The following is a 13,503-nucleotide window of genomic DNA, read 5'->3' as shown; positions in this document are numbered from 1 at the left end:
TCGATTCAGTATAAAATATCAGGTAGGTGTAACTAATTCAAAAATGTAAGCCTTTACAGGAATCAGAGGGCACATCCTCTTCAGAGAAAAAACTGCAAAGGAATGGGTGCCTAGAGGGGAAGTCCCAGGAGCTCCTGAAGCTCCACCAGGTGTGTATCATACTGGCAAAGCAACATATGGACAAAGCATTTGTTCGTATGCTGGACTGTAGGAAACAGTGGCAAGGAGAAGACTGATCCACTGGAGGAGAATGGGCAGAGCCAGCAGGTGGAATTCCCCCAGGCTGACAGAAAGCCCCATGTCCTGCAGCTCCACAAAATACCTTGATGTGGTCAGGGTGAAAGCACTGGGAGGAAGGGAGACATTACTGGCATACCTGGTCCACGCAGCAGCATGGGTCTGTTTGGTGGACAGCTCCCTTTCCTTGAAAGTTCTTTCCTGGACAGGTTAAAGCTGAGAGGCTGGATAGCTGCTCATGCTGTGAGCCTAGGTGAAACGGGCAGCCTGAGTCGTACAACAAGGAGGAGGGGCAGAAATTTGTTCTGGATGGGCAGACGAGGGAGCAGGGCGTTTGGGGGTGGAGGAGGGCAGGGACAGGGCTGTAGCAGAGCAGGAGCCTGGCACCACTGTGGCACTGCAGAGTAGGGCCTCAAAGCCCCAGGCTGGGCTGAGATGGGCTCCTGAGGCTGGGCAGGGGTTGAGGGAGGCCCTAGGGGAGGTAGGCAGGGACAGGCAGGCCTCTTGGCGCCTCCAGGTGGAAGTTTGCAGAACTAACTTCCAAGCTAGATTGTGTTGTTCAGGGCCTTGTCCAGGAGAGTTTTGACTGTCTCCAAAAATGGAGATTCCACAGCTGCTCTGGGCACTTGCTCCAGTGTTTACCCACCCTCCTTGAGATGAATGTTTTGTTGGTACCCAGTCAGAATTTATTTTGTTGCATTTTCGGCATCGCCTGGCCTTCTTCACAGTGCACGTTCAAGAAAAGTCTGTCTCTGTCTTCTCTATAACCCCCTGCCCCTGCTAGGCAACATAAGACAGCAGTCAGATCCCCTCTTCAGCCTTCTCTTCTGCGTGAACAAGTCCAGTTCTCTCAGCCTCTGCATATGTGCTCTAGCCCTTGGGCTGTTTCTGTGGCTGGCCCTCTTATGGACTTGCTCAGTCTCTCTCTTGTATTGGGCACCCAAAACGATACAGTGCTCCAGGTGACATCTCACAAGTGCTGCTTAGAAGGAAAAAAAACACTTCCTTCCTTTGCTGTGCTATTTTGGCTGATGCGGCCCAGTATGTGGTTAACCTTCACTGTTGCAAAGGCACACTGCAAATTCTTGTTCAACTTCTTATCCATCAGGACTATGAAGACTTTTTTTGCAAAGCTCCTTGCTAGCTGGTGGATCTCAAGCCTATACTGTTGCAGAAAATGATTCTATGGTGCAAGACTGTACTGCACTGGAATGCTATGAAGGAAACAAGTTTGCTTAAAAATGTTTTTATTATGATTAAAGAAGCAAAAGAATACATCCACAAGACCCATTAGATTTGGATGCAGAGGTATACATGGAAATCAATTTGAAGAGTAGTATTCCGTATTTGGCCATTGCAATTGAGCCAAAAATGTTTAAGGAGAGAAGTGAATGCTAAGATTTCTATAATGCGTCTTTGGAAAGTGAGGCAGAGCCCTGTAGTATCAGGAGCACAAAGAAAAAGCAGTATCCTTGTAGGAGTAGGAATGGCTGGTGACAGTTTAGAACTTAATCTGAGAGCTTTCTAGTAACTAATTCTGGAGGAGTCACCAAAAATTTTGGTCCTAGAGAAACCTGGAAAATGGGAAAGCTGCATTTTGGACCACAAAACTTCTGATGATAAATTGGATTATGATTTTTCAGTATAATCCAGCATCAGCACTGAAGTGTTAGCTTTCATGAGGAACATTTGTGTTCACCGTGATTTCCTTGGGATTCCATTGACTTAGGAAAGATAAGTGGTCCTGGATTTCATGGGATAATTATTCTCTGATTTAACAAAATAAATATTTTTTTAATACAGCTTTCAGTTTTTAGAAAATATAGGTGAAACAGATAGTATGCCTTTCTTTTTATGCTTGATACTACAGTGCTGTGGGTCTTGCTCTGAAGGCCAGAAACTCTTTCAGCTTTCTTCTCTTTAAGGGGAAATGCACCTGCCAAAGAAGAGAACGCTGTTGGTTGGGTTGTGTTTGATCAAGAAGAGGAACGGGTGGTCAACCCTAAACTCTTCCGAATCACTTGTAACCTCCACCTGAACCCCTGCAGAGCTGACAATCTCACTATCTGCTTCATAGATTTCCACATATGCTGCATGGATGGCCTCGGACATCTTCAGGCTCTCTGCTGCAGAGATGCCAGACAGATTGGCTGCTGGGCTGAACAGATCAGTCATACCCAAAGCTATTAAGACAGATGTGAGATTATATTTTTCCTCAATCTTCATGCGAGGGAGGTACACCTTCATGTTCCTGTCTTCCATCATGTTAGAACTGGTCCACTCAGTTAGTTTTTCAAAGCTGATTGTAGTCTCGAGCTGCAAAGAGACAAGAGAATGAGATCCTCAGGACAAGAACATAAATTCCTTCGTGGCAATGCAGCATCAGCTACCATGTTGTTGTCTTCTTTTTTTTTCTCTCTCTTTAAAATGCCTGCTCTTGTCATGGTGTTTGTTCTAGAGGTGCATAGATTAATGTATCTAGGAGATAAAAGCAAACTGTAATTCTTTCTTTTTATATTTTCTTTCTTATTCACACAGATTATGTTTTACCCACCCTCTTCCTTTTTAGTCTTTCTAATCATAATGTACAGTGCTTGTTCTCCTACTTATATATGCTTTTTCTTTTTCTTTCTGTGCTTTTTCTTTTTTTTTCCAAAATTGTGCAAAATCTTCAGTAAGCATGTTTTTGAGATAATTAATGGAAATTTAGCTGTGTTCAAATGCCTTCTCAACTTTTTAATGTGGAACTCTTTGTATTAGTGTACATATGTTTCAATGAAGTGTTGTTTATTGCATAGCTTTTCCTATCCAGGTTAACTACAGTCTTTCTAATGACAGTATCCCATGCCTGTATTCTGTCCACATCAAAAATAGTATTTTATGTACTTTTTATTTTCTGAAATAGCTTTAACTATTCTAGCATGCCTCATATCCAGTTCTCCTTCTCTTTGGAAAGAGTTGAATTTTTGGGGGTATGAAGAAAGAATGTTGAGCACTATCACACCAAACAATAATTACAACCAGTAAAGTTGAACTTCCTAGGAAGCTCCATCAATGTGCAGCAATGGCCACACAAGACCTTTGGAGTACAAGCCATAAGAGTAACAGCTACTTTGCTGAGAAGAATCTTTTTTGCTGTGTCTATCATTTCTATCATTTAACTCATTAAAGCAGTTCCTTCAGCAGTCCATCCATACTCAGCACAAACTGTTGCAGGCCCCATTGAGACAGTTGTATGCTTCTATACAACAGTCCCTTATTGCCGGTGTTCAAATCTGTGCTGGATGAAATGGTTTAAAATAACCTTTTTGTGTAAGGCTCCACAGAAACTAAATTTCAGTGTTTGTACAGTACTCTGAAACTCACTGCTAGGGCCTCACCTGCTCCAGGCCAGAGATGTCATCAGGCAACAGCACGAGCATGCTCAGCTCTCCACTGGCGTATGGAAGCTCTAGGATCTTTATTTTCTCAGCAGCCACTGTTGCCACTTTAAATGAACCAGCCTGATACATCATCTGCACAGGTCTGCTTTCTTGCTGGAAAACCAAAAAGATATGAGTCTTTACAAAGGTTATTCTTAGAATGTAGAAATGCCTATCTGTGATTAAAGGTACTGTTTGCTCTTGGCCAGGAAGATGTTTTCTAAGAGAAGTTGATGTCTCAGTTTTTTCCTCTGGAGCATTTTTACTGTCAGAAACAGTGTGAGGAGATGATAGTCATTAGGAAAACTCCATGGGATTACTACAGTTCCCAGAAGAGAAGTAGCTAGATTAGCAGACATGTTAGCGTAGCAACTGTATAAAAAGGTATCTACTCTCTTGATAAATACACATACTTCAGTTATTCTGAAAGGCACTTCTTGAGTGTCTTCATCCTTAAATGCTTTCTCCCACATTCCTTTGAAGTATATGGCATTAACAAGGACGAGTTCAGTCTGGGAGTCAACAGAGCCCGGCTGAAGGAAATTTTTGATCACTCCTTTAAGAAAGAATAGGAGAAAAGAATAATATAACATATCTTACTTCGCAATCATAAGACTAAATGAATGGTATAGGATGGGTGGGGAGGGGGAGAGCAGGGGTAGAGCAGTTGTTTTTGTTTTGTAGCTGTAATCTTGTACTTCCAAGGTTGATTTACTCATTGCTGTTTGCAAGAGTTGTTTCCCTCTTTGTAAAGGACTGTAATTAGAACTATAGGACCCAGAGATCTACTTGTTACAAAATGATTAAATCAGTCTATTTGGAACTAAGGAAAGAACCACTGGAATCTCTATTATCCTAGGTTGATCTCCAACCCAAACAGCACCAGTAAACATAAGTACTAGCTGTTTCAAACCAAAATTGAAAGGCGAAATCTATACAAAAAAGACAGTAGGAGAAGAAAACAGAATTTCCCTTTTTCATCTGCTTAGCTTTCTTCTGTTACTTTGCTCCTGTTTCTTCTGCATTCCTCATGAAATTAACAAGCTCCACAGTTATTCTTCTCCCACCAGTAGCTTAATCATGGCCTGATTTTCTCCCTCAAAGTGTGACACCAGACCAGAAGTTGTGAGGTTGTGAGTATTTTCATCTCAGTTAGAAAGCACCTTTTTCTTTTATCCATATTTGCTGCTTAGGTCATGTGTTTCAGGCACAGAGGAAAGGGACAGTTTGAGGGGGCACAGAAAGAGTGGAGAACCACATGCAGATGCAGTAGGAGAAAAATCACCGTTCGGGAACCTCTTTCTATGCATTTTACACACCTCCCTACCATTCCTGAACTCTATGGTTTTCCATTGCCATTTTCCTGTTAAGATTTCTTGAGTACCTTACAATTGCATATCTGACTTAACAGGTACAGAGCAATTCTGGCATCTCTGGGAAGCCTGAGGGCAATGCTGCATGTGCACTGTCTGAGGGATATTCAGCATTTCCAGCATTAGGGAAAAAACAGTTGTCACTGTATACAAAGCATGTTCTAGCGTTGTCCTTTTCACCCAGACTAGAAGTATTACATATGTGGAAATCCCCTGCAGATATAGAGATTCCTCTAAAAAGAATGCATCTGGGGAGAAAATTGCTATATGGTAGCTCTGTATTTGGAAACTGATCTATTATCCAGGAGTAGGAACAGAAATAGAGGTTTTATGTTTTTCTCTGCCAACTTAAGGGTTCTTGGAAACTGTTGAAATATGGTGGCAGAGGGGAAAAAAGCTGCTAACACTTATCTTGCCCTTACCATTTGTCTGACTTTCAATCCAGGAATTGATGAGTTCTCTGGCTTGATCGGCAGCTGTTTGAAAGCTGACAGTTTCCAAGCTTTCTTTATACAGTTCCTTAATACACTGTAAGTATTCCTGTAAAGTAAAAGTATGCAGTTATCAGATTAGAATTTCAGAGCGTTTTGTGAATGTGAAATGCAAGACTGAAATTAATGGATATGGACAATATACTACTGTACTGTAGTATGTTACACTATTACACTACATACTATACTTCATAATGCATTTAGTAGTGTAATATACTTACAGTGTGCTCAATGTAGCTCTGTTACTGGAACTATTCATTAAAGCTAAACAATAAGCCATGACTGTAGTTCATAAAAATTTCAAGGTTTGACATTTTTTGCTTCAAGAAAGAGTATATCCTCAAGGTTTTTAAAATGTATTCCAGAACTGAGTTTGATCCAAAAATGTTGATTCATTTCAGTTGAAGTGAGTTTTATTTCATTAAGCCCACTTTTCATTTTGAAACTGTATTTTCCTTTAGCTTTAATTTCCAAATGAAACATTCCTTTCAATTGGAAAACTTGGATATTTTGTTTTGAAAGCGTTAGCTGGAAGGTTTTTGAGAGCATAAAGTTATTTTCAGGTTTGTTTTATAAGTTAGAAAGTAGTTGGTGTTAACTCCTTCCAACAAAAGTTACCTTTACTAATTACATCATGACATGAGTGGATTGTGATTGTGCTTTGCACAAACATCTTTTTAGCTAGACACATTTTCTCTGAAGAAATAGAGAGAAGTCATGAATCCTCTCTTCTCTTTGGAAGAATATTTCCTTAAGAGAGCCTAGACTTCTGACAGTGCTCTTGCATTATAGAATGACATAGCTTTGGCATAGAAATACACTCAGATCAGATGTTAGAGCAACTCACCGGCAGGATTGCATATGTCTGTTCAGCATAAAGTCTACTGGCAAGGCTGAGTGAATAATTGTCACTTGGTTTGGTGATTTCGGACAGCATGTCTTTAAGTGCAGTGTGGATGCTTACACCTGTGCCGCACTGAGTCATTGTGATGAATATAAATAAAAAGATAGATAATGTTACTCTAGTTTTAGTACTTAGTAGGTTTTTCATACTGTGTGAGAAGAGTAACTAGTTACATAACTGTTGTTTATCCTAGATGTCATGTTGTTATAATTAAATTGATATAGCTGTTTCCCAATATATACAATTCTGTGCTGTTTTTCTTCTCTTGTTTCCTCATACCTCTCTCTGGGGACTCTTGAGTATCAGCTACAGTAACCTAGCTCCAGCAGATCAAGTAGGCTTTCCTCCTTTTCCAACTAGTCACTTCTAACCAGCATTATCCAGCTACCTTGCATAATCACACAAATATCTGTAATTTTCCCTATTTGGCCAATATTTTGATCCCGGGTTAACTCTTCTGATTGATTGTTCTGAATCCTCTCTTACCTCCCTTCTTTTTCTATCCTTATGAACAAAATGTTCCCTCAACTGCTGGATGCAGAGCACTAGCTTCTTAACAGGGAGGTGCTGGAACTACTAGGAGACTACTTTATCTGCTAGATTTTTCTCCTAGGAAAAAGTGACATAGACAAGGAGATGAAGTTATTTCTGTACCTGAGATTCCATGGACTCTCCAAGTCCTGTGATTTTATCAAAGTGAATAACCTGTAATTGAAAATACCAGTAGCAGAAATGACAGATATGACAAAAAATAGATATACATGCAACTGAGATTGACAAATGATATTTGAAGTTATTGGCTGAATGAGAACATAGATGACTAAAAAGCTGGAATCTATCTGTACCATTTGTGAATATCTGTGGCTACTTTTCTCAGCTTAGGTGATCTCTTTACCAGTGAAATCCACAAATCAGCTCTAGTGTGTGCTATTAGTAGTACTAACTTTCTTTCAGTTAGCAAGCCAGCCACTCTGCATGAAGGAAGTGGGAACTGTAAGAAACTCATATACATTTTGCAGACTGGAAACATGTTTTGTCTCTTTCCTTGAAGACTTTATCTAGTTTTATTACTTTAAAAAAAGGGCTGTCCAGAATGTCTTGTCTCCATGGGAATCCTGCTAACAATGATAAATTTCAAATTAAAATCAGTATCAAGATTTCTGGCTGGTGCATTTGCTTAACATTCTGGACTAGGAGTTTGAGGTGGACTCAGCTTTAGATAACTCTTGACCTGGATTTTTTAACTGAGCTATGCAAGTTCTAAGGGACATATTCGAATAATTAAGTGCTATGTATGTCTCTGCTGAGCAGGAGCAAAGTTTAAATCCTTAACTGTAGCCTTACCTTCTCCATCTGAGTCTTAGTGTTTTCTCTTGCACCTAGGTAGACCATGGACAGGGCTGAAATGATGCTCAGGGGGGAGTAGAAGATGTTCTCATTGACGTGGTGGACTTTCAGCTCTTTGAACACATCAAAGCAAAACTCTGCGCTTGCTGTGCCAATGGAGCCCATTGTGAAATCAATGTTCCTAGAGCAAACAACAGACATACAACGACAATGTAATGATGGAATGCTGTATAAACATAATTTTAGGCAGGATATTCTGTAGTGAGCTACCACTTCAAACAAATATTAGTTCTTAGCCAAAGAAATATAAACAGGTAGATTTAAAGCCATTCTGTTGTAACACACCTATTGCTATGCCCGCCTTCCATGCATATTATTAACTCTGCATCCATAAATCTATTTCTTTCTGCTTTTGTATTGTTACTTTTTTGGCAGTAAAGTTCTTCAGAGATCTTTAATCTGTACGTGATTTCTGTTTAACTTTAAAAAATAGTCAAACAATTGCCCCCGCTTATTTTCATTCAGTGAAAACAGGAATTCCTTGATACTTTGCAGTACCTTTGGTCAAATCAAGAAAATATCAGCTGTCTTTGACATACTGGCAATGCTGAAACAACAGTATAAATATCAGTAGGCTTGCTCTAGTTTTGCACAGATGTAGGTGAAAGAAGAGGATTGCTGACTATTCTTATTTGCTAAAAAAGAATTAAGTGCAGTAAAATATCTACTTCTTACACAGTACCTACTGTCTGTAGATCTCAAAGGCTTGTATCTTTATCCTCGTTTTTGTAGTGGAAGCATGGAGAAGGAATATAATTTTTCTAGTGTATAGGAAGCACTGATGAATATAATTCATATTCTACTTCATTGTGCTCTCAGATATAGCTTGCTTTGCTTAACTGTATATATATATATATATATATATATATATATGTATATACACTACACTAGGGCCTTTCTGAGAAGTTCAATTTTGTTAGTAAAGTTCAGACAGAATAGAAATGTAGAGCTGATAAAACAGCAATGATGTGTAACATAATACAGCACTGTTAAATCAATATGTTCTTATGGCATAGACCAATATAAGTTTTACATTTGTTTTTCCCTGTGGCTGCTACAAAGTTAATCCTGGGCTGTACAAACCCTGTGAGGCCCTGTGAGGCCAGTATGCTTGTATAAAGGGCAGCTGTTAAGCTCAGTATGAATTTAGTTTTCTTCATGCGATTTATAGAAATTGTGGAAGTTTATTGTCTTTCAAAATCCAGTATCTTATCCAGATGCTTAATGCTGAGATCTCAAGTTTGTGTTTGTAGTGTTAAACTCCACTATGCTTTTTAATGACCATACATGAGAGTGTATGCATACACTCACACACCCACACATTTCTCTCTTTTCTGTATACAAGTTACATTTATAGATTACTGTAGAATGTACATCTATATACTCACACACATTTTTATCTTGTATAGTGTTCAGCAGCAGTATTTTCTGGGGTTGCAATTAGATATATTTCACGCTAAAATAAAACTAGCACAGTCACTGAATGTTGCAGTTGTGCTCTGTGTGCCCTCTTTTGAACAGGAGGTCAGTCAAGCAATTTTCTATTCTTTTGCTGCCAAAATCAGAGTTAAAAGGTACTGAATGAAAGGTTAAGCTATTATAAAATAAAATCATATTTTAAACACAAAGACTAAACTTTAAAAAGGTCTCCTGAAAACAAAAACCCAGGCTTTACATATAGTAAAATATTATAGCACATTATATATATAGAGGTAAGAAGTTTGTGTAGAGGATATCATTTAAATATCCTTCCCTTGAAGAGACCAACCATAACAGAATAAATACTAGGTTTTTTTTAAGTTTAGGTATAAGCAAGAAATAATACAGTGAGAAGGTAAATTTTTGTAGAGAAATGCTTACCTTCTCAGCTTCAGCACCAGAGGCAATACAGCTTTCCAGCTGTATGTAGACAGACTGCCTGAGTTCTTAGGATTTATATGGTCTGAATTCTGACCCACCCACTGGTGTCCTTCAGGAGTTTGACCTTTGACAGCATAAAAATCATTTAATGGTATTAGGTCAGACTTCAGTTTCAATAGTTCCATTTTTTGATTGAAGTGAGAGCAAATATAAGGGTTGTATTCTGTGTAACCGGGTATTTTCCACCGGTACTTCAGGGCTCTTGGATTAAAGTTAGGCTAAAAATACGCTCAAATTCTTTTGCATCTCACATGCAACTAGATACTGGGATATTAACTAAAACAAAGAATGCAAAAACCTTAGAGATCAAAAACAGCATTAGCAATTATCAGCTAATATATTTATTGTTATGAGGGTAGTAATAGACCAGAACTCTTCTAACAAATGTTCCTTCCTGAACATGCAAAACACAGCTGAGCTACGCTAGATAGAAGATCAGTAGGTCACAACAGGACTTGGGCTATTATTCTACTAATAAAAGAAGTGGGGAAATAAAGAATGGTTCATGTGAGAAAATTAGTTGAGGTAAGACTCGAAAGCAGAAGTATTTTCTCTGAAGAGCTGAAATCTTTAGAAAAGAACTTTTAATGGGTGCAAAGGGTTTAATAGCAAACTGTTTTGTTCTCAGGGAGCAGTAGCAACAGTGAGCCCAAAATAAAGCAAAAAAACCCACTTCAATTCCAAATGTGAGTATGAATATGAATATGTATATATGCATGCAATGTATCTCATAGGTCTTCCAAATGTAGCTTAATGGTCCAGCAGATAATGGAAGAACTGTGAAACACAGCTGAAGGAGTGTTCATGGTCTGTGGGACAATCATAATATACAATAGCAAATATATTTCAGTTATAAAAGCTATTGTTCTGTATGGAAATAATAGAAAGGGCAAACAATAAAGAAATCAGTTTGACCTCTGTAAAGCACTCTGTGATATAAAAACAGAAAACAAAATCGAAGTCAGAACAACATAATTCTTCAGAACACATGTGGAGATGACTGTGATCTCTGTGAAGGAGAAGAGGTAGGCAACTTTACTGCTGGCAGAAGTTCAAACAATGTGGTTTCCTTTGCCTCAGTTGATCTCCTTTCATGTCAATAAATGTGCCATAGAAATCTAGGTTCTCCCAGCAGAGTTGTTGTAACCCAGACTGCCTAAAGAATTAATGAAGGGAAGATTGTAGGTAGAAGTGATATTTTTTGTGAGATCTTTATTCCACATGTATCACAGAATCACAGAATCACGGAACGGTTGAGGTTGGAAGGGACCTCTGGAGATTGTTGAGTCCAAGCCCCCTGCTCAAGCAGGGTCACCTAGAGCACATCATTGCCCAGGATCAAGTCCACATGGCTTTTGAATATCTCCAAGGAAGAAGACTCCACAACCTCCCTGGGCAACCTGTGCCAGTGCTCAGTCACCCTCACAGGAAAGAAGTTTTCCCTTACGTTCGGACAGAACTGCCTGTGTTTCAGCTTGCACCTGTTGCCTCTTGTCCTATCGCTGGGCACCACAAAGAAGAGTCTGGCCCCATCCTCTTGACACCCTCCCTTCAGATACTTGTACGCATTGATAAGATGCCCTGTGAGCCTTCTCCTCTCCAGGCTGAACAGGCCCAACTCTCTCAGCCTGTCCACATAGGAGAGATGCTCCAGTCCCTTCATCATCTTAGCAGCCCTTCGCTGGAGTCACTCCAGTAGCTCCATGCCTCTCTTGCATTGGGGAGCCCACAAGTGGACACTGCGCTCCAGAGGTGGCCTCACCAGGACGGAGTAGAGGGGGAGGAACACCTGCCTCCACCTACTGGCAATGTTCTCTGCCCATCTCTCCAGCCTGTTGAGGTCCCTCTGAATGGCAGCGTGGCCCTCTGGCATATCAGTCACTCCTCCCAGTGTTGTATCATCAGCAAACTTGCTGAGGGTGTACTCTGTCCCGTCATCCAGGTCACTGATGAACAAGGTGAACAGGACTGGGCCCAGTCTTGACGCCTGGGGGACGCTGCTAGCTACCAGCCTCCAACTAGACTCTGCACCACTGATCACAACCCTCTGAGCTCTGCCATTCAGCCAGTCCTCAATCCACCTCTTGGGATTCTTCCAAGAAGGTCCCTGAAGAGGCCAAAGTTTGCTCTCCTGAAGCCCTATGTTGTTATCTTGATTTTGCTCTGCTCCCTCCTCACAGGATCCCGTACTCCACGATCTCATGGTCGCTGCAGCCAAGGCTGCACCCAGCCTTCACATCTCCAACCAGACCTTCCTTGTTTGTTAGTACAAGGTCCAGCAGCGCAGCTCTCCTCATTGGCTACTCCAGCACCTGAGTCAGAAAGTTATCATCAATGCTCTCCAGGAACCTCCTGGATTGTTTGTGCTTTGCTGTGTTGTTCCTCCAGCAGATGTCGGGGTGGTTAAAGTCTCCCATGAGAACCAGGGCCTGTGATCATGAGGCTACTTCCCTCTGTCTGTAGAAGGAAGGCGTCATCTATTTCCTGATTGGTTGGCCTGTAGCAAATACCTACAACAGTGTCACCCATGTTAGTCTGTCCCTTAATACTTACCCATAAGCTCTCGACCCACTCATCATCCACCCCTAGGAAGAACTCAATGCATTCAGGTTGCTCTCTCACATAAATGGCAACTCCCCTTCCTGACCTTCCTGGCATGTCCTTCCTTAAAGAGCATGTAGCCATCCGTAGCAGCATTCCAGTCATGCGAGCTATCTCATCATGTCCCTGTAATCACAATGAGATCATAGCCCTGCAACTGTACACACATCTCTAATTCATCCTGTTTATTTCCCAATCTGCATGTATTGGTGTACAAGCACTTCAGACCCTTCTGAGAGGTAGCCGAGCATGCTGATTTCCCAGAAGGGGTATAAGAGGGTTTCCCATAGTCTTGTCTTGTAGGTACTTCCTTGGCTGCCTGCAATTGCTGGAGGTATCCCCACTTGAGCCCTGTTTTGCTAACTGCATGGTCTCTATAACTCTTCCCTTCCTCCATCTTTCCTAGTTTAAAGCCCTCCTTACCAGGTTGGCCAACCTATTGGCAAAAATACGTGTGCCCCGTTTAGTGAGGTGGATCCCATTTCTCCCAAATAGTTGTCAGTCTTCATACAGGGTCCCATGGTCATAGAAACCAAAACCCTGTTGCTAAAACCAGCTGCACAGCCACTTGCTTACTTGAAGTATCTGTCTGCTCCTCCTGCTATCCTTCCTCCTCACTGGCAGGATTGAGAAGAAAATGACCTGGGCCCCCATACCCATGACCACTATCCCTAGAGCACTGTAATTCTGTTTGATACTTTCCAAGTTGCCCTTGACAGTATCATTGGTGCATCAGGGAATAATAGACAGAGGGGTGGACAAGCTTCAGCAGTCTTTCCATGACATCTTGGATCTGAGCTCCCTGCAGGCAGCAAACCTCTGTAAACAAGAGGTCAGGTTGGCAGATGAGTGCTTCTGTCCCCTGCAGCAGGGGGACAATCACTCTCTGCTTCTTCTGGGTGTTTCTGTATGGCACAGGGTCTATTGGCCCAGTTACTTCTGTTGAAGCCATGCCTAGCTCCTCCTCAGCTTGGAGGGCACTGAACCTGTTCATCAACTGCCATTCTTCAGGAGGGGCAAGAGCCTTTCTCTTTGAAAGAGCAGTGAACAGTTTTCAGCTTTTGTCTTCTACAGAGATGTGACTTACTGTTCCGCATGGCACAGAGCCTGCCTGCATCTCCACTGCTGTGGAGGGTTGAGACGCTTGA

At 41.1% G+C, this 13,503-nt stretch overlaps 1 protein-coding gene across 1 annotated transcript; it reads right to left on the bottom strand.

Moving 5' to 3' along the window:
* Nucleotides 1-1,489: 1,489 nt before the first annotated feature.
* On the bottom strand, nucleotides 1,490-9,735 carry LOC104146137 (ovalbumin). The gene is made up of 8 exons (XM_009678056.2): nucleotides 9,695-9,735; nucleotides 7,772-7,955; nucleotides 7,082-7,132; nucleotides 6,371-6,499; nucleotides 5,455-5,572; nucleotides 4,073-4,215; nucleotides 3,618-3,773; nucleotides 1,490-2,553 (listed from the first exon to the last, which is right to left on the bottom strand). The coding sequence occupies exons 2-8, from the start codon at nucleotides 7,937-7,939 to the stop codon at nucleotides 2,158-2,160; spliced, it is 1,161 nt and encodes a 386-aa protein (XP_009676351.1). The 5' UTR covers nucleotides 7,940-7,955; nucleotides 9,695-9,735; the 3' UTR covers nucleotides 1,490-2,157.
* Between the last annotated feature and the right edge of the window lie 3,768 nt (nucleotides 9,736-13,503).

The sequence above is a fragment of the Struthio camelus genome, chromosome 2 (genome assembly GCF_040807025.1).
Source record: "Struthio camelus isolate bStrCam1 chromosome 2, bStrCam1.hap1, whole genome shotgun sequence".
Classification (NCBI taxonomy): domain Eukaryota; kingdom Metazoa; phylum Chordata; class Aves; order Struthioniformes; family Struthionidae; genus Struthio; species Struthio camelus.
This window is presented reverse-complemented; position numbering and strand designations above follow the sequence as displayed.